Consider the following 22134-nt stretch of genomic DNA (forward strand, 5'->3'; position numbering starts at 1 on the left):
GCCCGACAAGATGGCGTCGGGGCGCGGTGAGTCGGGGGCGGGGGGGGATGGAGCCGCCGCGCGCCGCCCGGGCTCTTACAGCATCGCGCGGGACCCCCCCGTGTCACGCGGGGCGTGACCCCGCGCCGTGACCCCGCGGCCCCGCGCGCACGTCGGTCCCCAGCGGGGTGTGAGGGGCGGCGGCGGGTACCGGGGGGGGGTCCGGGGGTCGCTGGGGTGTGCGCGCGCGCGCGCGCGTGTGTGTGTGCGCACACGCGTGTGCCTGGGGCTTCTGGGTGTGCACACGCGTGTGTCTGTGTGTGTGTGCACACGCGTGTGTCTCTGTATGTGCGTGTGTGTGTCTCTGTGCGCGCACACGTGTGTGTCTGTGTGTGCGCACATGCGTGTGTCTGGGCCTTCTGTGTGTGCACACGCACATGTGCCTGTGGGTTTCTGTATGTGTGCGTGCACACACATGTCTGGGTTTCCATAGGTGCACGTGCATATCTGTTTCTGTATGTCTACATGCATGTGTGTCTGGTTTCTGGGTGTACACATGCAGGTATGTGTATAGGTTTCTGTGTGTATGCATGTAGGTATGTCCGTGGGCTTCTCTGTGTACACATGCACATATGTGTGTGAGTTTCTACATGTACACATGCACGTATGTGCATGGAATTCCATATGTACACATGCAGGTATGTCTGTGGGTTTCTGTATGTACGTACGCACATGTGCTCATGGGTTTCCATGTGTATGCATGCGTGTATGTGTATGAGTTTCCGGATGTAGACATGCAGGTATGTCTGTGGGTTTCTGTATGTACATTTGCACGTGTGCTCATGGGTTTCCATGTGTATGCATGCGTGTATGTGTATGAGTTTCCAGATGTACACATGCAGGTATGTCCGTGGGTTTCTGCAGGTACACATACGTGTATACGTGTGTGTCTGTTTTCTGTATGAACACGTACACACGGGTCTGTGGTTTCCGCATGTACACGTGCGCGTGTGTCCGTGGGCCCCTCTGCACACGTGTGTCAGTACGGGGGGGCTCCCCCCAGGGGTGGCCCGCGGGGCCCGGGAGCCCCCCGCCCGCCTCCCTCGGGCCGGAGCGCGTTCCCGGGGCCCGCGCTTCCCTCCGTCCTTTTCCAGGCGAGCGCTGGCCCCGGCCCGCGCCGGGGGGACGAGGCGGCCGCGGGGGGACCCAGATGGGCGAGTGGGAGAGCGTGTTCCTGCGGAGCCTGGCGCTCCCGCCGCACGGCCAGCGCGCACGGGCTCGCCCGCCGGGCTCCACCGCCTTCCGCTGCGTCCTCAAGTCCCTGGAGGGGGCTGCCCTCGCCCAGGTACGGGGGGCTGCGCTCCGGCAGGGCCTGGCTGAGCCCCCGGCACCGCCGCCGCTCGCCTCGTGCCAGGCCGGAGCTCGGGGGCGGGAGGTTTCCACCGCGAGTTACTCGCGGGGGGAGCTCAGTGTAAATCTGGAAATGCGGATCGGAGCCGCGTCTCCATCCCGTGCGTTCCTACCCGCAGATCCGAGCTAGCGTTCAGTTTAGGGTTCAGTTAGTTTAGGGTTTAGTTAAGCGGTTTTAAGTGGAAATCCCCGCGCGGATTCTGTCTTTAACGTTCCCTTTTCCCGCTCCGGCTGCGCCCGTGGAGCCGCGGGCGTTCAGGCAGGTTCTCCCGCGCGGCACGGAGCCGTACGGGCCGCTGCCCCGCTTGGGCGTCGATGGGCAGACGGGATTACGGGTCCTCTCTGAAGCCGTTTCCCGCAGTCTCGGGGGGCACGTCGCTGAGCCCCCCGCCCCGCCGTGCCTTGCAGGGCGCCGAGTACCAGCTGCGCCTCTCCCTGTTCGATGCCACCTACCGCCACTTCTTCGGGAGGACGTGGAGGAGCGGCCGGCGAGCTGCCCGCGCCGCCCCGCCACGCCTGGCCAGGGCGGCCTTCAACGAGGTAGGGTGACGGGGGGGCTGCGGCCCCGCGGGGAGGGGGCAGAGCCCGCTCCGGGGAGGGGGGTTTAACGCAGGACGGAAAAGCCGCCCGGAAAAGCCGCCCGTCTGGCGGACGCGGAGCTCAGGGAGCTTTTTCCCTCCCGGCGCTGCGCCCCGTCCTTCGCGCAGGGTGCGCCCGCTTTGACGCCCAGTTTATTGGACTGGGGACACTGGGGCGCGGGGTTACCTGCGGGACGTGCCGCCTGCTGTGCTCGGAGCCGGCGGCAGAGCGCAGTGTTTCTTCGCGAGGGGAAGGCAGGGAACCAGCAGCTCCCACCCTCCGCTTTTCTTTCCGTACTTGGGAACTCAACTCGCCCCCAACCGCGCTTCCGCCCGCTGCGGATCCCGCAAACCGGGGGTGCCCCTTGCTGGGGAGACCCCGCTGCCCGGAGCGTGGTCGGCAGCCGCCACGTCGCGTTTTGGAATTAAACTTTGGTTTCCAGCTCCTCCAGCGCTCCGTAGCCCTGGTTAGAGCCGCGCTCCTGCGTTATTTAAACCGGCAGCGGTCTCGGGGGGGCCGTTGCTGCCCGTGCTTCTCCCACGAGCGTTTGAATCCCCGGCCGACCCCTCCTGTTTTGGAGAGGGGTGGAGAGAAACGGCACCCCAGGGCTGCGGGCAGGGGCCGGGCTCTGGGGGGGCGTCGGGGTGACCCCGCGCTGCCTCGTCCCGCGCTCACGGGGGAGCGACAGGCCCGGTCTGACGGGGACCCGCTTTAAGGGCTCTCCGTGCCCTTGCGAGGCGAGGCATCGGTCTGCAGCCAGCGGTCATTATTTCAACGTTTTGCAATAAAAGATAATAGAATAACGATTTATTTCCCCCGTTGATGCGGTAATGTCTCTCTCCGTTATCCCTTCCTGACAGCCTGTGATTACAGTAAACGTTTTCCCTGGGACACCGCTGTAATGAGTTTTTAATAGAAAGATTAACCTGGCTTTAAATCCTGTCCTGGGGAGGTGACCTGTGTCCCGTCCCCTCGTGCCCTCAGCGCCACCCCCATCTCCCCTCCCCGCGGCAGGAGGTTTCCAGCTCCTGACTTTCCCCATGCGGCGCTTGCCCTAAAGCTGCGGGGCAGGGGTGCCACGAGGCCCCGCTCGTACGGGGTCTGCGGCCGCCAGTTACTTGGGAAAATGAGGGTTAGCAACAAAAAAAAGGAAGAAAAGTTAACGGTATCTGAGGTTTAAGGAGGTTGAGATTTCTGAGCGTTGCTGGAGGTCGCTTCCCACCAGCCGCTGTCTGGAAGTTGTAAGGGACGTTCTGGCTGTGCCGCTGGCTGTCCAGACGCAGGACATCGCTCTGCCCGCAGCTGCCGGCTCTGAAATGCCCTTTCTCTCTCCTTCCCCACCCAGACCGTTTACTTCCACACCTCCTTGAACCACCCCAGCATCACCGCCGTCGTGGAAGTGGTGGCGACGGCCGGGAAGGGGGACGGGGACTCCCGGCATCTCTCCTGCGGCTTTGGACTCATCCCCCTCTTCGGCGGCGGGTCGGAGGCCACGGGCCCGGCCACCGAGGACAGAGCGTAGGTGCCCCCGCTGCCCCGTGAGGGGGCGTACCGGGAACTGGGGGGGCACGGCTGCTCTGGGGGGAGCAAGGGCGGTCCTGGGTCTGGAGAAACAAAGCTGGAGTCCTTCGCCGCGGGGGGAGCAGCGATGGGTCTGTAGGTGGTGCCTGTCCTTTCCCTGAGGGATGGGGCTTTTTCCCTGGGTACGGAGGAGGAGGGTGGTTCCTTCCCGTTGGGCAGAGGCGTCGGGAGAGATGCGGGTGTGCTGCGGGGTGGGTTTGCTGACCGCTGCCTGTCTGCTCCTTGCTTTCAGCCTGAAGCTGTACCACGGGACGCCGCGCGCCTTGCTGCACCCGCGCTTCCAGGACCCCCTGGAGAGTAAGCGGCAGCACGACCTTGCGTCTCGCTCCTTTCTCGGCGGCCTCTCGCCCAAACGAGCATCGCGTGTGCCCGCTCGCTGCAACACGTGGTGCCCCGGGCGCACTATGCAGACGTGCCTCGCGGGAAAGGCTGGGCCGGGCCAACCCGGGTTTTCCTTTGCCCCCAACACGTGCGTTCGTGGGTAATGATTTCTCCCACAGTGGCGCCGTGAAGCTGCCTCCCGCGGTTTTGGATGTTTTTTTCAGAGGTTTTTTTGGATGTTTTTTTCAGAGAACAAATACCTGACGGTGATGGAGAAGAGCCACCTGCAGTACAGCCTGAAGCCCCACCCACCCCTGGAGACGATATTTCACCTCCTTCCTGAAAACCTTCTGATGTCTGGGCTGCAGACCGTCCCCGGCTTGCTGCCGGCGCGTGGAGACGCGGGTAAGGGCCCCTTCCCTTTCCCCGCTGCCTGCACCGCTCCTGCTGAAGGCAGCAGGTCCTGGGGCGGCTGCGGGCAGGGCAGGCAGGGCGCTGGCCTCGGAGCAGCGCTGCTCCTCGGCAGGAGCATCTCCCCCCGCGCGGGCTGGCGGGGCTGCGGCCCTTGCGTTCGTAGCTCAGCCTGAAAGATGTTAAAATGGCTTCGGTCTGTTCTCCTTCCGTTAATTGCTTTGCTCCTGGGAAGCTGCTGGGGATAAGTGGTGGTTGGTTTAATTACAGTCATTCAGCAGAGTCTTAGGAGAAGCCCTTGCAGCTTGTTTAAAGTCGTGCTCCTCGGTGGCGGGGCTGAGGATCGCTGGGGGTCTGGCAGGTTTCGGGGGGGGACAAGCTCTTCCTTGCTCAGCCCTCGTTAATCTTTCCCTGTGGGTAGCAGCCGTGCCGTTCGAGCTGCTGCAATTAAAATTACATGTTCTGAAGATTCAGAGGGTAAAGTTCTCTGCAGTTCTGCAGCTGAGTTATTCCTCAGCTTACTGCCTGGAAAACCCGACCGGTAACGACTCTGGGGTTGTAATTGTTAACGCCGAGTGAGGTCCCCAAAGCAGCGAGTCCCCAGTGCTGCTGGAAAGCAGAGGGGAGAGCACCGCGCTGCGGGGGCTTCGTTACGCACGCAGACCGCATCCGTTGTCCCCAGAAACGTTGGGTGTTTCTGGGTCTCTCCTGAACGTGAAGGCGAGTTTGTGCTGGGGGAAGCAGGAAGGTTTCATTGTCCACCTCCACAAACACCCCACGTCCACGTACAGGTGGTGGCCTTGTGGCCAGGGAGCCCGTGCGTGGCCACCACCTCTCCCCTGCGGCCGGGGCCCGGCTGCGGGGGCCCCTGTGGTCCCAGCGATGTCCCCCCCTTTGGCTTTGCAGGTGACTGCTTGCAGAAACCCCGGCTGATGAAGCCGGTCACCTGCTACCTGGAGAGGCTGTCTGTCCGGCTGTACCCTTCCCTGGAGGAGTTTGAGGAAGAGCTGCTGGATTTAGTGAACGGCGATCGCTTACTTCAGGTACCGCCCGCGCGGTTAGGGCAGGGGAGAGCTCGGTGCGCAGGCAGCGATGCCGGCGCTTCCTGCACGGGCGGAGTGGAAAGGTTCAGATAAATGGTGCCCGTGGGTTCGCTTTGCTTGGAGTCCCTGATTTTTCTGCGGTGCCAGCCTCCTCTGCTGGATTGGCACAGGGGTGCTCTGCGCAGGCTGTTTTGAACGTCCAGACGGTAATAAGCAGAATTTGGCTTTGCTCAGCTGTGGAAAGTGTAAGATAAGCCGCAGAGCCTATTGAGTACGTCGCCTTAGGAGCGGCAGCGCTGGCCAAGTCCTTTATTTGCCACTTTTGCACCAACTCTGCCATAAAGACAAAAGTTTTTAATATCCATCAGCCGCTGGGTGGGGGGGGGTGGGTCCCTTTTTTGAGTTTCTGATGGATCTGAACTTCCCTGGCCACGGGTGGCGTGGGGCGGGACGCTGTGCCGCCCTGTGCTGCCTTGCTGAGCTGGAAAACGCCTGCCGCAGGCTAACGCCGCGCCGGACGGCGCCGGGATGGAGGTTCGGGAGCGGCGGCTGCACGTCGGCGTCCACAACGGCCTGTGCTTCGTCCAGGCACCGCAGGTGGCCGTGCTGCTGCCGGAGGCGCGGGGCAGCTGCCCGGGGGTGCCCGGCTCCGGAGCCAGGTAAGGGGGGTCCCTCCGCTGCCGCTGCCGGTGCCGCTTCCGTCCTGCCTCGGGCGCTGCCGACAGCCGCTGCTCGTCCCGGCGCAGGGGGGCAGGTCAAGTCCTGGTGCTGCGGAGCCGCATCCACCTGAGCGAGATGGTGCCTCACCCGGCGTTCGGGGTCTGCTTCCAGCTGGAGTACGTCTTCCGCAGCGCGGGGAGAGCCGGCGGGAAGGTAGGTGAGGGTAAGAAGTAAGTGGTCTTCTTCACGGTTTTCGCCAGCTGACCAAGTTCCCAGGCGTCTTCTTCCTAAATCGGCGAGATCATCCTCCCTAGGTTGTATCTCTGTGTCCTTTTGTTCCAGTTCCCCTCATCTTAGTTTGCCCAAGTGCCCGTTGGGGGCTTTGAGTCTGCCATCAGTCTAGACAGACACAGAGGCCGTGGGAAAACAGCTGAGGAGGCCTTGGGAAACAGGCACAGGCAAAACTTTCATGCGTCACAGTTTAGTCTTAATCAGAAATTTATTTGTTTGAGCCCTTTTGATGCGCAGAAACAGGCTCTACAACTCGGGGAGAGTTAGAAAGCAGGTATATTTATAATATTCCGGCGCTGGGGTGCAGGGGGATTTCTCCACAGGGCTTGCACCCCAACAGCACATTTTACCAGGAATTTATAGAGTGTAGATATACATATTCATAGAGTCACACAATGCGAGCGTACATATGTATTAGTAAGGTGGAGTCAGTTCTAGAGGCTGGTGTCAGCGGTTGATGTTCTCTCTGCGCCTGCGTTGCCTCCTGGTGGGCGTCCTCGGGGGTCTTCTGGAGGAAGGCTCACAGTCCTCCTCACCTTGTACTTTTCACCCCGTTCTTCGGAGCATGTGCAGATCCTCCGAACTAATTTCTTGAAGAACAAGAGTGGTCCCAACCGGCTTACTCCTTGCCTTATCTAAAAGCACCAGCACACTGGTTTCTGCTGCCCGCACGCACATCTGCTTCCCAGGGACACGGCTCTTGGTTTTGACGGATGCTGTAGTTCTTGGTAGGTTGCCACAGAACAGTCGGGGCAAGCTGGATTATTAAGCAATATTCAGAAATTATTATAAGTTGCTATAAGTAAATAAATTGCAAAGCAGGTGATCGTTTCCCTCTACCAATTTCATTCGAATGACACGTGGTTATGTTTCTCCACCGTGTCTATGTATCTGGAGAAGTGCAGCCTGCAGCAGTCCCGTAGTGTTCTGGCAAGCTAATTTGGAAGATTTCAGCTTTTTTTGACTTAAAAAAGCCTTTTCTGTAGAATTTAGCATTTATGCCAAAAAGAAGTTAACCCCTCCAGCTCTGTTTTTTCCTTGGGTTTTTTTTTTTTTTTTTTGAATGCTGAGGTTTTTCTGGGAGCTTCAGCCTGACAGACCTGAAAGCCAGGAGAGAGCTCTGCATTGGCTGGGGCACCTCGCTCCTTTACTTACGGATCATTTACAAGTGTTTCAATTTAACCTTTCCAGAGGTTAAACCGGGCTTAGCAGCAGTTCAGCCCTCCCCTCCAGAGACCATTTGCTGTTGGAGCCATTAGCTCGCAGTGTGGCTGAATCGATGGCCCTGGGCTCCTGAGGAGGCCCTAATTGTTCTGCTGAGATGCTCATCGACTATGCAGCAACTGTCCACTCCTGTTAGAGCTGTCCACAGCAAAATGGGGGGAAAAGGGGTGTTTATAGGGTGGGACACAGGTACCAGGCCAGAGGGGTGCTGTTGAGGGGGGAAGGAGGAGCTGAGCCTTGCTGTCAGAATCTATGTGTTGGGCTCAACTCCCTGCTGAAGCCGAGGCCCAGGACCCGCGGGGTCAGGGGCTCCAGGCGTGGATCTGTTGGGGGGTGCCGGGGGCGCGGCGGAGCCGGTTCCCGCGGCACAGCCGTGGGCAGAGCGGTTAATCCCAAAGCCGCTTGCCGAGCTGATCGCCTTGTCCTCCGTGCCATAATTAGCAGGCTGCGAGCGTGATTGCGGGCTGTAGAGACCTCTCGGTTTGCTTCTGCACCTCTTCTTCGGCGTAGGGGGAGGCTGTGGATGCGCCCGGGTAAGTGGAAGCCCTTGTGCTGCCTTTCCTGGCTGCCGGGGCCGGGGGGGCCAACACCCATCCCAGCAGTGAGGGGGTGGCAGCCCTTTGGCTGGTGCTGGTGTCTTGGGCTCAGCCTACGTGTGCTAAATACGTACAAGGGATGAAAACCCTGCAATTTTTGGAAAGCGTTATATTGTGCTTTTCTATTTTATCGGCGTTACGTCGTGCTGATCCGTAACCTAGAGGTGTAGTCCCTTGCGTAACCCGGAGAAGGGATGAGCTGCGATTGCCGGGTGGCTGCTGGCCTGCGGCTGGAGCCTGCGGGAGCGGGAGTGGTGCCAGCGAGGGGCTGGGGAAACGGGGACCCTGCGAGAAAACCCAGGGGGTACCGGTGTGGGAAGGGCGGTACAGGGTTCGCGGGGGGACGGTGGGATCCAGGACGGTGTGCAGCCGGGGCCGTGGGCCCGTGGTCAGCCTCGAGGAGGGGAAATCGCGTCGGAAGGCGCCGGTTCCGCCTGCGGCGCTGCTGGCAGAGGGGAGAAGCCAAGCTTGAACCCCTGCAAGGTGTCTCAGCGCTCTTTCCCCGAGAGGCCTCGCGATCCCGGGTCCTCTCCCGGGGACCGATGTGTCCCTCTCCAGCAGAGAAGTGTTCCTGGTGCTCCTCAGTGCCTGCAAAGGGACAGGAGCGGAGAGGTGCGGCCGGTGGGGGCGGAAAAATGGGTACAAAAAGAGAAATAAGGCGCTGGAAAGCGGAATGACTCCGGAATGGGTTGAAGGGGAGCGGTTTCTGCGGTGGGAGATGAGGGCCCGTGTCTGCCCGGTGGCACCCGCTCCCCCGTGCCGGTGGTGAGGCTGGGGTGCCCGGCGCTCACGGCGCTCCCCCTGCTCCCCCCCAGGCCCTGCCCGGCAGCGCCCGCGCCGAGGTGGCCGACATGCGCTCGGTACGCTGGGCCGTCTGGAGCCCCGGTGCCGGCGAGGCGGACGTGGTCCTGCCCCTGCGCGGCGGCGCCCGTCGCGGCCCCTGCCAGACCCTGGTCTACCGGACCCCACCGAGCAGCAGGAGCTCTCGCCAGGTAAGGGCTGGCCTCTGCGCCGCGAACGCGCGGGGACGCTGGCGGTGCCTGGGCGGGCTCGGCGGCAGAGAGGCTCTTGGCCAAATCCTGGTTAAGTGCCCGGTGACGGGATGTTCTGCCAATCTGGGGGTGAATGAACCCGGGGAGAGGAGGGTCGTGGCCCCACGCCTGCCAGCGAGCGCTGGCGCTGCGCGGCTGAGTTACTGCCAACGTGTCGCTGGTCAGCAGCGTTAGTCATCGCCGGCCTTCTTGGAGGCCACCGTGACCCGAGGTGGCTTATTCTGGGTGATCGCAGGCAAAAGATCAGGACCTCGCTCCAAAGTATTTGTCAGGGAAAGGGTGTTAGGGCTGGGGCGAAGGGGTGACGGGGGCAGCTGAGCCACGGCCGTGGTGTGAAGCTCCGTGGGTTGCTCTCTGCTGCGGGGGGGTGCGGAGGGACGGATGGATGGCAGGATGGGTGGGTGGGTGGATCAGCATCTGTAGAATTTGCTCAGTAAAATCTTAGACCGGGTGGCGGTGGGTGGAGTTGGCAGGTGTGTGTGTGTTCACAAGGACAGGGGTATTTCAGCAGCCCATGGAGGTGCAGCCCCTTGCTGGCTCTGCCTCCGCCTTGCACCGCCGGCTGCAGGGCAAGGGAGCCGGCTCGGGGAGGTACGAGGGAGGCTGCGTGTAGCACGCTGTCTAAAAGTATTTCGTTTCCAATTTTCAGGGGAAGCACGTGGAGTCTGGGACTGTCCAATTCCATGTTTCCACTGAGTCGGAAGAACATCTTGTAACTGCTGCGGAGATCCTACGTAAGGACAGGGACGAGCCGGAGGAGCCTCCCACGCCATCGCTGAGTGAGTGTTTTCCAGATCGCTGACATTTAAAATACAGAGTGTGGCATCGGTGTCTGCTCAGGAGAAAAAACGCAACTTCACCGAGTTTCAGCGCGATAGTTTATGAATTACCGGAGCGAACCAAGTTTCCATCGAGCTGAATTCAGCTCTTTTTAACTTGCAAAATTCCCCACTGATAGTAGCGCTGAGCCACGTGCAGAATCCCCAGGGGTTTCCGGCTCCCGTTGTGGGTCACTCTGGTGGCATTTGAGCTCCTGTGCACCAGCAGCCCCGGGCTCTCTGCTCATCCCTCTGCGCTCTGAATCCCTCTGGAGGTGAGGACAGGGGAGGTGTCAATTATAGGCCAAGGAAAAAAAAACAAACCAGTCTCGTTGCAGAGCTGTGTGGGGAGCGTGACAGCAGCACGCGATGGATGGGCGCACGGGCTGTGCCCGGCCGGGGAAACCCGGGCTGTGTGTGTGCACGTATACATGTGTCTGTAAGCGCAGGGCTGGTCGGGGTTTCAGCACCCATCTGTTGGAGGCAGAAGGAAAACTGCCGTTGGCTTGGCACGGAGTTGAGTCAGTGCCCCGGGCTGCTGGAAGTCCTTGTGTCTGTCTAATCCCCTTTTTGTCGTTGGTGGGAAACTCCTCTGCTGCGTCGCACCTGGTCCCGCGCGGGTCTCGGGGCGGTGCTCCAGATTCCCGACAGCATCTGAATAGGTTTCTGGAGCTCATCCGGCCCCTCTGGCCAGCGGGGAGCTGCCAGCCGGTGGGTCAGGGTGATGCCCGGTGCAGCGGGTGCCCGTCCCCGCGCCGGCTCCGGTGCTGCTGCACCTTCCACGAGGTGGCAGTGGCACCGTGGCTTTGCCGCCTCGAGTCCCGGCTTTCCACCGGCGAGGAGCCGGGTTTGCTGGTGGCGGGGGCTGCAGAGCAGAGCGCTTGGCGGGTGAAATGAAGGGCCTGGGCGCTGGGGCTGGGCCGGGTTTGGCTCCCCGCGACACGACCGCTGCTGGCGGCGGGCAGGACGTAGAGGGAGCCGCGGTGGGGTGAAGGGAGAAGCCAAGCGCACGCCTGGCGCTGGGCTGTGGCTTGGGGGCAGCGTGCTGGAGCACGGGCAGTGTGCCTGGGGAGGGGGGACACCCCGGCAGCACAACTCTGGGGGGATGCACTGCTCCGGGGGGCTGGCGGCCCCGGGGAGAGCTTGGGAAGTGCAGCCGTGGCCCTGGAGCCGTGCTGTGAGGTGGGCGGCCACTGCAAGAGCCAGCCCGTGCCCGGAGCTGCCGCAGAGAGTGTTTGGCGTTAACGTTTTGTACAGCCCCGTTGGAAAACGTGCCGCCATCTGGCCCTTCTGGCCCGGGGAGGCCAAGTGTGTCTTCTGTCAGCTCAGCGGCCGGCGGCGCTGAGGGATCTGTCCATCGGCTCCTGGACGCTGGGCAGAGCCTCCCTCAGGGCAGAGACCAGTGCTGGAGATGTGAGGGAGACAGGGGGGCTGGGTTCCCTTTGCACAGCAGCCTGCACGAGATAAAGGGAATGTACGTGGTGGTGAAAGCAAAATAAGGCCTCAGCATCACGTGCCGGCAGAGACAGAACGTCTGTGCCCCTGGTCTGCTCCAGGGGACCCAGGGCTCGGCGGCTGGGCGAGCCGAGCGGCCAGATATAAACACGGTAAAGCTCCTCTGGGGGCACGAATGCACAAACAGATGAAGGCAGCAACAAGAAATAACGGAGGAGCGACGAAAAGCTTAAGTATCCTAAAACTTTCACGTCTCATTAAGCATCCCACTTAGGCAGCGCCGCATGGCCGCAGGGAACCGCGGCGCTGTCTGGGGACGGGGAGCTGCCTACCGCGGCAGAGCGAGCCTGATTCCCAGCAAAACAATGGAGGGACCTGGAGACGCGCTAGTGCCCCCCCCGGCAACAGTCTTATTGGAAAAATAAGTCAAATAAGTGGTTAAGCGCTGGTAAGCTGCCTCGCTGAGCTGGTTTCACCCCCAGAATTTCAAAGGGATGGCGGGAGGTTGGAGGGGGCTCGGTGGCGGAGGGCGCAGGCACAGGGCCTGGGGGTGACGGCTCCGCTCCAGCATCTCTCCTGTCCCTCTCCGCAGGTCCGACGGCCCCGCCGCCAGCGGCCGCCTCCCCGCGGGGCCCGGGGGTAAGTGCCGCGGGGGTGGGTGCGAGCGGCGGCGTTCCTGGGGGGTGGCACCGAGCGTCCCCCTCAAATCCACCTCCTCCGGGGGAGCAAAATGTGTCCTGCCTGTAACGTGCTGGGCGAGATTCCCTGCGCTCGGCTCGCAGCCCGGCTCTCTGTGTAAGGGCAGCGCGGGGTGCTGACAGCGCAGATTTGCTGGGTGCCGCTCTCCCCGGGACGTGCTGACAGCGACACCGATCCCTTCGTGCGGAGCTACCGGGATTTAGGGAGAGCTCCGAATACCGGGATCCCTCTTTATGCTTTTTTATATCTCGATGCAGGGATCAATGCACGCAAATATTTTTGATGCAATGAAATGCCTCATAAGACCGCATTAAGCGGTTTGATTTTTCTGCCGCATTTTCCCATCCCTCCCCTCGCGGGGGGAAGCGCAGCGGCTAGAGAGGGAGTAGAGGTGCGGGCTGGCGATGCCGGAGCGGCCTTAGCCCGGAGGGGCTGCCGGCCGGCCCAGCCGTCGGGGCTCACGCTCGCCGCTCTCCCTCCGCCAGCTCTCGGTGTCCCAGCTGCGGGGCCAGACCCCGGTGCGGCGCGGCCCCGGCTCTCGGCAGGACGGGGGGATCACGCACCTGGAGGCCGCCCTCGGCTCGCCCGAGCCCGGCGCCGGCGACCAGCTGCAGGCGCTGCCCTTCGCCCCGCTGCAGGTGCCCATCGCCGCCGTGGGGCTGCAGGCAGGCAGGTGATGCTCGGCCGCCCTTCCCCGGGCCCTGCACCCCCATGGCCCGGCCCATCGGGGTCCCCCGCGGCCGCTTCCACGCGGCTCAGCCCCGTTTCTCCGCCAGTTCCCGCACGCCGCTCTCTCGCGCCTCCCTGGCGCGCCTGCACGCCGCCGGCTTCCCGGAGATCCTGGACCGTAACCAGGAGCCGGTGCAAATCTCGGAGCCGGCGGAGCCGGCGAGTTTCAGCCTGCGGCTGGAGGAAGCCGACCCTCTGCAAGGCAACGAAATAATCCTGCAGTTCCTGGCTTTCGGCAGGTGGGACGGCGGCTCTTCGCGGTGGCTTCTGCGGGCAGATCCCGGGGGCCTCCTCGGGGAGGGTCCCCAAATCCCCCCCAAGCCGCTTCCCTGCTTGACCTGGAGAGGTCCTGGCGAAGGCGCCGCTTCCTCCAGCGCCTGCCCTGGAGGCGAAGCTCCGCAGGGTTTAGCGATGATGCTCTTGTCCTTTGCAGGCCCTCTTAAATCATATTCTAATTTTTTTTTTACTGTACCCATTAGCCACAATATGGTGCAAAAGCCGGTTAATGCCGGGTTTCTCCCTAAATGCATATGGAGTTGAGAAAGTTGGCACCTGTGGGGGTGGTTTTGGCTGGGTAAGGCCCCACTTGTGTTTTTCCCGTGGATGGCAGTGTGCTGTGTGAAGGTAAAATGCTGCCTTTGCTGGGCTTCTCCATCGCAGCATATGGCGGGAGACAGCTGGAAATATGAAGCTTTTTGGAAAGCCCAGGCAAACCATATGCCCGCTGTCTTCAGAGAAGTCCAAATACTTGTGATGCTGCCGATCTTCTCTCGTTCTTCTGCCTCTCCGGTGCGTGCCAAACGCACGAGGAGCTCGTGATGGGGAGGCGGCGCCGCGCCATGAGCTAATCCAAACCCCTCTCTCTCCCCCAAGGGACGCCCGGGACAGCGTGGAGGGGACGTGGCCGAGGACCATCTTTCTCACCTTCCAGTTCTACCGTTTCCCTCCGGTCACCACACCACGGCTGCAGCTGGTCAGCACAGCCGGGGAGCTGTCGGCCGGGCCGGCTGTGCCGGCGCAGCTCCTCGTCCGGGTGAACAAGGACGGGACCCTCGACACCGGTGAGCTCCTGTTTTAGCATCCTCATGTGGGTGCTCCTCTTCCGTCAGTCAGATTCCATCAGGCTCGTCTCCGGGCTGAGGAAGGGGCCAACAAACCTCCGCTGGTTTGGTGAAAAATGTTCAAAATGTCCGACTTTCCAAGTCAAGCGCTGGCGAGCGTTGGCGCTGCGATTCGCTCGCGCTGCGGCCAGAGAGAGAAAGGCCAAGTGTGCGAGCGCAGCGCCCGGGCTGGGCGCCGCTGATCCTCCTAGCTGAGTGCTTCTCCGTTTCTGTCTGGGTCTTGTTAAATTCTGGTCCCAAGAAACATGGGACGCTTGTGGCTGATGAAGCTCCTTCTCCCTCTGGAGCTGTTGATGGAACTGGGAGGGGCCGTCTGTACAGAGTGAGGGTTTCTGTGGGAGGGTGCCGGTCCTGGGGAACTTTGGACCTCGCTAATTGGCCAGAAGGCTCATTAAGTGGAGGAGAGCAGGTTTGCCAGCAGGCGGGCTTGTCCCAAAGCTCCGTTTCCATGACGATGGCGCTGTCTCGCAGGGCCGCCAGGCTTGCAGCTCAAGTACCTGGTGGATCCCACTTTCCTGCGGGCCGGGGAGCAGCGCTGGTTCCTGCGGTACCTGGCCGAGCACAGCCTCCAGATCGACATCTGGGACGGAGACTCCCTGCTCCTCGTCGGCTCCGCTGCCCTCAAGCTGCAGGTATTGGTTAAACTGAAGGTTTTTCTCCTTAAGCCCTCGGCACTGCTCGGGATGAGGGAGACCCTGGCCGGGCGTGCAGGGGTGTTGAGGAAGAGCCTGGCTTTTCCTTTGGTCCCACGTTAGATGCTGTTGCGTTGCCCTCGTGTGTTTCATAACCGAGTTGCCGTCAGCCCCTCCGCATAACCGACACCGATGTCAGCCTGACGTCACGGGATTTTGTCATCTTCTCCTCAAAAGCGATGGCAAAATGTTAACTTTCTTCCACTTCCCAGAAGTCCTGCAGGGTTCTAGGGCTAAACCCCGCAGACCCAGGACATTCAGAGACATCCTTGCCCAGACCCCTTAACCCCCCCCAGAGCGGACTCCCCGGTAACTCGTTCCCCCTCCCCAGCCCCTGCTGCGCCAGGGCCGGGCGGCCGTCAGGACCCACCACGAGCTGGAGGTGGCCACGACCGAGTACGAGCCGGACGTGACGGTGATGGGCCGGGAGGCCCTGCGGCCCGGCGCCCTGCGGCCCCTCGGCGTCCGCGTGGTGGTGAGGGGCCGCCTCCACCTCTGCCTGGCCAACGTCGGTGAGCACCCGCAGCGCGTGCCCCTCGCCGGGGACCTCCGGTGCCGGTCGGAGCTCCCGGCCCGGCGCTGGGCTCCGGCGCTGCGGGCAGGGCGGGGTGCGCGGCGCCAGGTTGTTCTCGTGGTCTCTGCCCGGCTGCGGGTGCCGGCACAGCCGGTGCCGCGGGGCCAGCAAAGAGCACGGGGCGGCGGGAGGAGCACACGGGCTGTACCCCACCGGAAAGCACACTTGTAAGGTGTTATTCTTCCCAGAACCTGCTGGCTGCTTTTATTTTATATATTTAATTCCCTGTCCTATAAATGTGCAGTGATTCCAGGTTTTAAAATCTTATCTTCAGAAGAAAGATTAGCTCCATTTGAAGATATCTTAAATCGTCATTTCCATACTTTGCCTGCAAAGGGATGATAAGCTCCTGGGAAGGAGAATCCGAGATTCACAACCCAGGGAGAGCTTTAACTCACACCCTGCGAAGGCAGAGGCGGAGGAGGCAGGGACACTGCGCCAGGACACCAGCCGCCCTTTGATTGTTGGGGTTTTTTCCCCCTGTCCTCTCTTCTTAAATTTCAAAATACTGCTGTTAAAAACAGTATTGAGAAGTTCAGTGCCCCTGCCCGACGGCTGGGGATGGGAGTTGTGGTCTGGTTTAGAGCCAAGGCTCTGCCTGGCTGGGGCCATTGTGGGAGCGTGGCCGTGCCAGTCGCAGCGCCGCAGCCCGGGGATGGAGAAGGCAGAAATGAAAACCGGGCCCGGTGCGGGGCTGGGGGTGACGTGCTCGGGACGGCGCCGTGTTTCTGAGGCTGCTCCGGCTCCAGGCAGCCGCCTCTGGGCAGGTGACAGCCGTGGGCTCTGGAGGGAGCACCGCAGGGCTCGCAGAGTGGCCTTAGCAACCACGTATTTTGCTCTGGCTTTTTAAAAATTGTCTGTAAAGACCTGCAGTGAGTATAAAAATTTGGAGTAGATTTAGTAATGCTGAAAAATGGATGGTTTGTGCTCACCCCTGTCTGTGCTCGTGACAGGCCACCCGTGCGAGGAGGCCCCAGGGCAGCCGCCGTCCCCGATGCCGTCCCGCTCCCGCCCCGTGCCCGCGCCGGACGGTGCTGGCAGCGTCGCAGCTGGCAGCTGGTTCTCCCTGAACGCCGCCGGCGGTGAGTCCAGCTGGGTGGGGGCTCGGCCTGTCCCCCCACTACGCGGGTTCGGGTTGGCAGGGCCTCTGCCGCCGTGGTGCCGGCGCTTTGCTGTGCTGATCGGGGTCCCCGGTCGGTGCCGGCTGCTCTCTCCCCGCAGGCGGGCGGGTGTCGCGGGCACGGAGGCTGGTGGAGGTGGACGGTGAGTTGGCAGCCGCGCTGCGCAGCCGCCGGCCGGAGACGAGACCGCCCCCCCCGGCCGCCCCCGGCGAGGCCACGGCCGCCTGCCGGCGCAAGCTGCGGCGCATGGCGCTGGTGCGGCAGCAGGAGGAGGCCGGCGGCGGGAGGACGCCGCAGCTCTCGGTGAGGAGAGGGGCGCGGGGGGCCGGGGACGCCGCAGTGGCTCTGAGCTTACGGTCCCTTCCCTCCCGGCAGGGCTGTCGGGAGCAGCGGGGCTGGCACACGCGGGACCTGCAGATCATCGATGCCTACCGGGAGCACACCAAGGGCGAGAGCATCTCGCGGATGCTCAGCCAGGCCATCACCGCCACCCGCACCGTGCGCGCCGTGCTGGGGACCGCCGAGTTCTTCGAGTTCGCCCTGAAGAACCCCTACAGCATCCAGCACACCGTCACCATCGAGGTCGACCACCCCGAGCTCAGGTGGGGGCCAAAGGGGGGTCTCCCCCAACGCACGTGGTGAGGTGCCAGGGTGGCACCGGTCCCCCCCAGCACTGCTGCCGCTCGCTCCCCCAGTGTCATACTGGACCCGAGGGAGTGGCGCCACTTCAAGGAGCTGACCCAGAGCGTTACGCCGGTGGAGGAGGAGATGTTCCACCTCCGTGACGACCTCAAGCCTCAGGTCTACCTGCGCCCCAACGAGACTGTCCACATCCCCTTCAAATACCAGACGTTCTCCGCGGACCCCGCGGTTGTTGCGGCACAGGTAGCTGCAGGCCCCGCCCCGTTCAAGCTGTTCCCTCGGCTGGGTTTGTGGGTGCAGGGCAGGGTGGTACTGGCACGGGGAGCCCTGTGCAGCCCTCACGGTGCTGCACCCCAAAACAACCAGCTCCTGAACCCCGCAGGGGCCGGCAGGGCTGGGCGCCGGGCCCGAGGCAGCCGCCTGCTCCCTGGGGAAGAGCGGGACTGGGCGGACAAAGCACATCCAGGTGAGGGCGCCGGGTGAAAACGCCGCTCGAGGGGCTGCGCGGGAGGAGAAGCATCGCTCTGGCAAAACTCAGTCCCTCTCCCGCCGGCCCCCCCGGCACAGGTCTCCTTCCAGGTGAGCCGGGGAAAGCCCATCGCGCTGCTGCGGGTGAAGGTGGAGCCGCAGCCCCACGTGGTGGACCAGACCTTCCGCTTCTACCACCCGGAGCTCACCTTCCTGAAGAAGACCATTCGCCTGCCCCCCTGGCACACCCTCCCCGGTGAGCCCGCGGCGTGCCCCTGGTGCTTGAGCAGCATCTGTGGTTCGTAGGGTCCTCCCTGGGGGGACGGGCGGCATCCAGAGCGCCCATCAGCCTTGCGCTCCCCTCGCTCGTCATCCGCTTGCCTGCGTTAATTGTGCGTTTAATTCCCTGCACGTGTAGTTTGCTGGTAGCTCGGCGTAAGGGATTCTGGTCGGTGGGGTGCAGGGTACCAAGCACAAATGGAGAAAATGCTGAATGCAGTTTCATCCCGGTCTCTCCCCTCCGCAGGCGCACCCGTGGGGATGCCAGGGGGGGAGCCCGAGATGTTTGTTCGCTGCAGCGACCCCGACATCATTTGTGAAACCAAAAACATGGTACTGGTTACACTGGGGTGTCCGTCTGTCCTCTGTGTCCTTCTCCTGTGGGTTGTTTTTGTCGGCAGAGAAGCGCCTCATGCCCACGGAGCGCCCCCATGTATCAGCCCGTGGTGGTGAAACGCTGGCAGGGGTGAAGCTGGAATTGTCCTTTTTTCCCCATGAAAAGGAGCCCCGTGGGTTTTGTGGTTGACGCTGGGTGTTGCCCCTTATCGCGTCCAGCCGCCGCTCCGTGTCCCTCCCCGGGCGCAGCCCTCACTGGCGATGCCCAGCGCGGGTTTCCTGGGCTTTGCAGCTGGGGGAGGTGGGAGAGGAAAAAAAAATTGGGCACCTACGTGCAGATGGTGACGAAGGGTAGTCGCTAATCACCACTGCAGAAATGCGTTAGTGTGATAATTGGATTACGGCTTGTTAGAAAACTTGGGGAAAATTTGCCAAAATTTGATTACAGATGCAGACCTGGAATGCGATAGTCGTTTGTATCCTCTTTTGTAATTAAAAATACTGGAAGAGCTCAGCCAAGCTGTATAATAACTTAATAACATAGTTTATCGAGAGGCTGAAAGCATCTGCTTTTGCGAAGTGGGTTGGTGGCGGGTTTTTCCGTTAATGGGAAGGAAACCCTGGGGCCCTCGATAGCTGGTGTGAGCGCGGGGGGAGCGGTGGAACGATGCTCTGATTCCTGCCCCAGGGGCCGGGGGAGCCGCAGGACATCTTCTTAAAAGTAGCCGGAGGACCGAGCCCGCAGATCAAGAAGTTCTTCGTTGCTATTTACACGTAAGCAGCAGGACCCCTGGAAGCGCGACGCGCTGACCCCGAGCAGGGCAGGAGGGGAGCTCGCGCCGCCCTCCCCTTGCTCGTGGCTGAGCAGCGCCGGGCAGAGGCTTCCCAAAGCGTCAGCTCGGGGTTTTACACCCTTCCCTCCTCCACACAACCCCGGGGTGCGCGCTGGTGCCTTCCGAGCCGGCCGGGCTGTCTCCGCGTCAGAGCAGGCGCTGGGCAGGGGGGGACGGGGAGGGGGGCTCCTGGGAGCCGCCGCCGAGCCGCGTCCGTCCGTCTGTGCCGCAGGGACGCCTGGCTGGCGGCGCCCGTCCAGATCTGGCAGTTCTACCTGCACTCGCTGCAGCGCCTGGACGTCAGCTGCACGGCCGGGCAGCTCGCCCGCCTCTCGCTGCTGCTGCGGGGCACCCCGGCCCCGCGCAGGGTGCGGGCCTTCACCTCCCACCCCCAGGAGCTGGAGGTAACCCCCGGCGCGGGGACGGCCACGTCCTGGGCGGCTGTGGTGGGTGGGGGGCTGGCCTGGACCAGCCCGGCGAAATCCCCTCCGGAAAGGGAAAGGCGGCCCACTCAGAATTATGAAGGATTTACTGCCGTGAAGTGTTTGCGATAATTATCTTTTGATTAGAGCTGTCACGTGTAGGATCATCGGCACGAAACCCCAGAGGGCAAATTATCTGCCTTAATGAGACCGTCTGAAGACTAACAATTTCTTTAGAATTCGTTCGGCCGTAATTGGGAATGTGAATAATAAAAGGCCCAAAAACTCCACCGCTGTCCCATAAACAAAAGCAAAAGCCTGCGAGGGGAGGGAGGCCCAGCTCTCCCCGAGCAGGACGAGGCCGGCCCCAGCGTGTTGGCGGGGGTGGGATGCGGTGGCCGAAGCACAAAGGTTTTTAAGAGCGACCGGGTCCAGTTCGTGCTCTGGGCTGGACCTTGCAGGGCTGTGACAGGTCACCGCAGGCGGCTGCAGCTCCCGGTGTTGGTTTCTGCAGGTGGATCCGGACGGCGCCTTCCTCCTCCCCGCCAACGGCATCCAGGACCTGTACATCGGCGTGAGGCCTCGGCGGGCCGGCAGCAGGTTCATCTACCTCAACTTGGTGGACGTGGAGTCCCACCAGCTCGTGTCCTCCTGGCTGCTCTGCCTGTCCTGCAGGCAGCCCCTCATCTCCAAGGTACGGCGGCTCCCGCGCTCGGAAAACACGGTCACGGTCCAGCCAGTGACCCGGGGCTGTCTCCTGCTTCTTCCTCTCCTTACATCTGGGTTTTTTGGCACTTGCCACCCCGAGCACACATTTAGCCCTCGAGCGCTTGAATAATCTCACTGAAGACCGCAGGAAAATGTCTTTCAGGCTGTTCTGAGGGCAGTCGCACGCTGAGGAGTGTCAGCTCTGAAGCATCCCTGGCTGTGAAATTAAAGCTGCAGTGTGCTGCTCTCGTTAGCGCTGTGCTGGCCGAGGCCTCGCCTCACGGATAGGTTTCCTGGCTAAGGCGTTCTCCTTTTTCAAAAAATTTTCCCCAAACTCTGGGTACTGGAGGAAGTTCCAATGAGTGTTTCAACCAATGCCCCAGCGTCCTGCCAGGAGCCAGCCAGCCTGCGGTGCCAGGGGCGTTACCTGGGCTCCGTTAATTAGCTGGAGAATGAGCTGGCCGGTCCCGGCCGCTCCTCTGACCCGTTTTGTTGTTCGGGCTCATCATTCCTCTCACGGCTGCGCCGGGGCCAGCGGCAGCGCGAGGAAGATGCTTCTGCTCGGCGGTGGTTTCTCTGTGCCCGCTGGCAGAGATCAAACGTACGGTGTAGGAGGAGGGGACACAGGGCACGCGGCGTTGGTGCAGGAGGGGTCTCTGTTGGTTTGGGGGTCCCTCTGCCCGCCCTATGCCGCCTCCGCCACGGCTTGTGCTCGACCCGCAGGCGTTCGAGATCTCGATGCCCGCCGGCGGCGGGAGAGGCTGCAACAAGCGCATCACCTACACCAACCCCTACCCCTCGCCCAGGCTCTACTTCCTGGGCACCAACCGGCCCGACCTGCTGCAGTTCAAGGAGGATTCCTTTGAGGTAACGTCCCGCCGCCGGTGCCCCCTCCCCGACCCTCCGGCCTGCGCGGTGCTGGGTGGGAGCGGGCGCGCTGCCGGCCCTGCCGCCTCTCCTCCACCCGCTGCCCCGCAGGTCGCTGGCGGGGAGGTGTACACCATCGGCCTGCGCTTCGCCCCGAGCCAGGGCACGGGCGAGGAGGAGATCCTCATTCACATCAACGACCACGAGGACAAGAACGAGGAAACCTTCTGCGTGAAGGTTCTCTACCAGTGAGGCGGCCGGCCCGCCGTGGCAAAGCCACTGGTCTCTGCGCCGGCTGCCGTGGCAGCTCCTCTCCGGGGGTGCCCGTGTCTCTCCAGGGGGTTGTGAGCCCGGTCCCCTTGTAGTCACCTTGACAAGCCGCATGGTCTTGGTGTCCGCTGGGATCGCTGGGCACTGCCATGGTGCCGGTGGTGCCACGTGGCTCCGTCTGCGCAAGTCGGGGAGGGCGGTTTCTCACCGCGCCCGTAGGGTGTCTGTATTTTTGTTAAGCATTACTGTATTTTAGGCACGTCGGAATCTTTTTTTAACTTAAAAAGTTTGCAGATCTGATTCTGCGGAATATTTTTAAAGCATTTTATATTCAGCACTGATTTTTGTACACACTGAAGCAGTTTTCTGGGATTTTTCGAAACTTTTTACTCATCCTTGATCAATTAAACTTGCAGTGCAGAACTGGTGGAGCGTGGCAGCGTTTTCTTCCGTGGGAGGTGGGAACCCCTCGGTGTCCTCGTCCTGCAGAAGTGCTGGCTTGCCCAGGGGAGTGCTGGGGGTCCCCTGTGTCACCCCCCATTTCCCCGGAGCATCCTGGGGCTCAGGGGTGGGGAATGACGGGAGAACAAATGTGGGGGCTGATGCTGCCGGGGCCGGGGGCTGGCGGCCCCGTCCTGGGGCGTTGCCATCTTCCTCCTTGGTCCTCAAAGGCTCCGTCGGTTTGTAGCTCATTCGTGCTGGTGGGCTTTGGGGTCACTGCAGGGAGGGGGAAAAACCCAGAGAAGGGGTGAAAAAAGGGAGGCAAAGGCAGAGCCGTGGCGGGCAGCACTCCCCCCCGAGGGGACTCGTGCCCCGTGAGCGCCGCGTCCCGTCACGGGTCCGAGGCTGGTGAATTAGTCGCCCCGATGAAGCTGTGGGCCGAGTCCCTCTTCCTCCCTAGGACTGATCGGAAATGACAGCTTATATTTTAAAAATTATTATACTGTCTGCAG

The 22134-nt window shown here is 62.2% G+C and overlaps 1 protein-coding gene across 1 annotated transcript; it reads left to right on the top strand.

The window, feature by feature from the left end:
* Nucleotides 1-10: 10 nt before the first annotated feature.
* On the top strand, nt 11-21597 carry NPHP4 (nephrocystin 4). Its single transcript, XM_074925122.1, has 29 exons — nt 11-26; nt 1134-1324; nt 1738-1929; nt 3314-3486; nt 3782-3846; nt 4120-4275; nt 5188-5324; nt 5826-5983; nt 6071-6197; nt 8911-9087; nt 9797-9926; nt 12013-12059; nt 12605-12792; nt 12896-13087; nt 13722-13909; nt 14441-14601; nt 14993-15173; nt 16189-16317; nt 16457-16659; nt 16732-16958; nt 17052-17241; nt 17381-17464; nt 17566-17722; nt 17993-18078; nt 18770-18855; nt 19147-19318; nt 19851-20030; nt 20768-20911; nt 21023-21597. The coding sequence occupies exons 1-29, from the start codon at nt 11-13 to the stop codon at nt 21161-21163; spliced, it is 4278 nt and encodes a 1425-aa protein (XP_074781223.1). The 3' UTR covers nt 21164-21597.
* Nucleotides 21598-22134: the final 537 nt, after the last annotated feature.

The sequence above is a fragment of the Athene noctua genome, chromosome 22 (assembly GCF_965140245.1).
Source record: "Athene noctua chromosome 22, bAthNoc1.hap1.1, whole genome shotgun sequence".
In the NCBI taxonomy this organism is placed as follows: domain Eukaryota; kingdom Metazoa; phylum Chordata; class Aves; order Strigiformes; family Strigidae; genus Athene; species Athene noctua.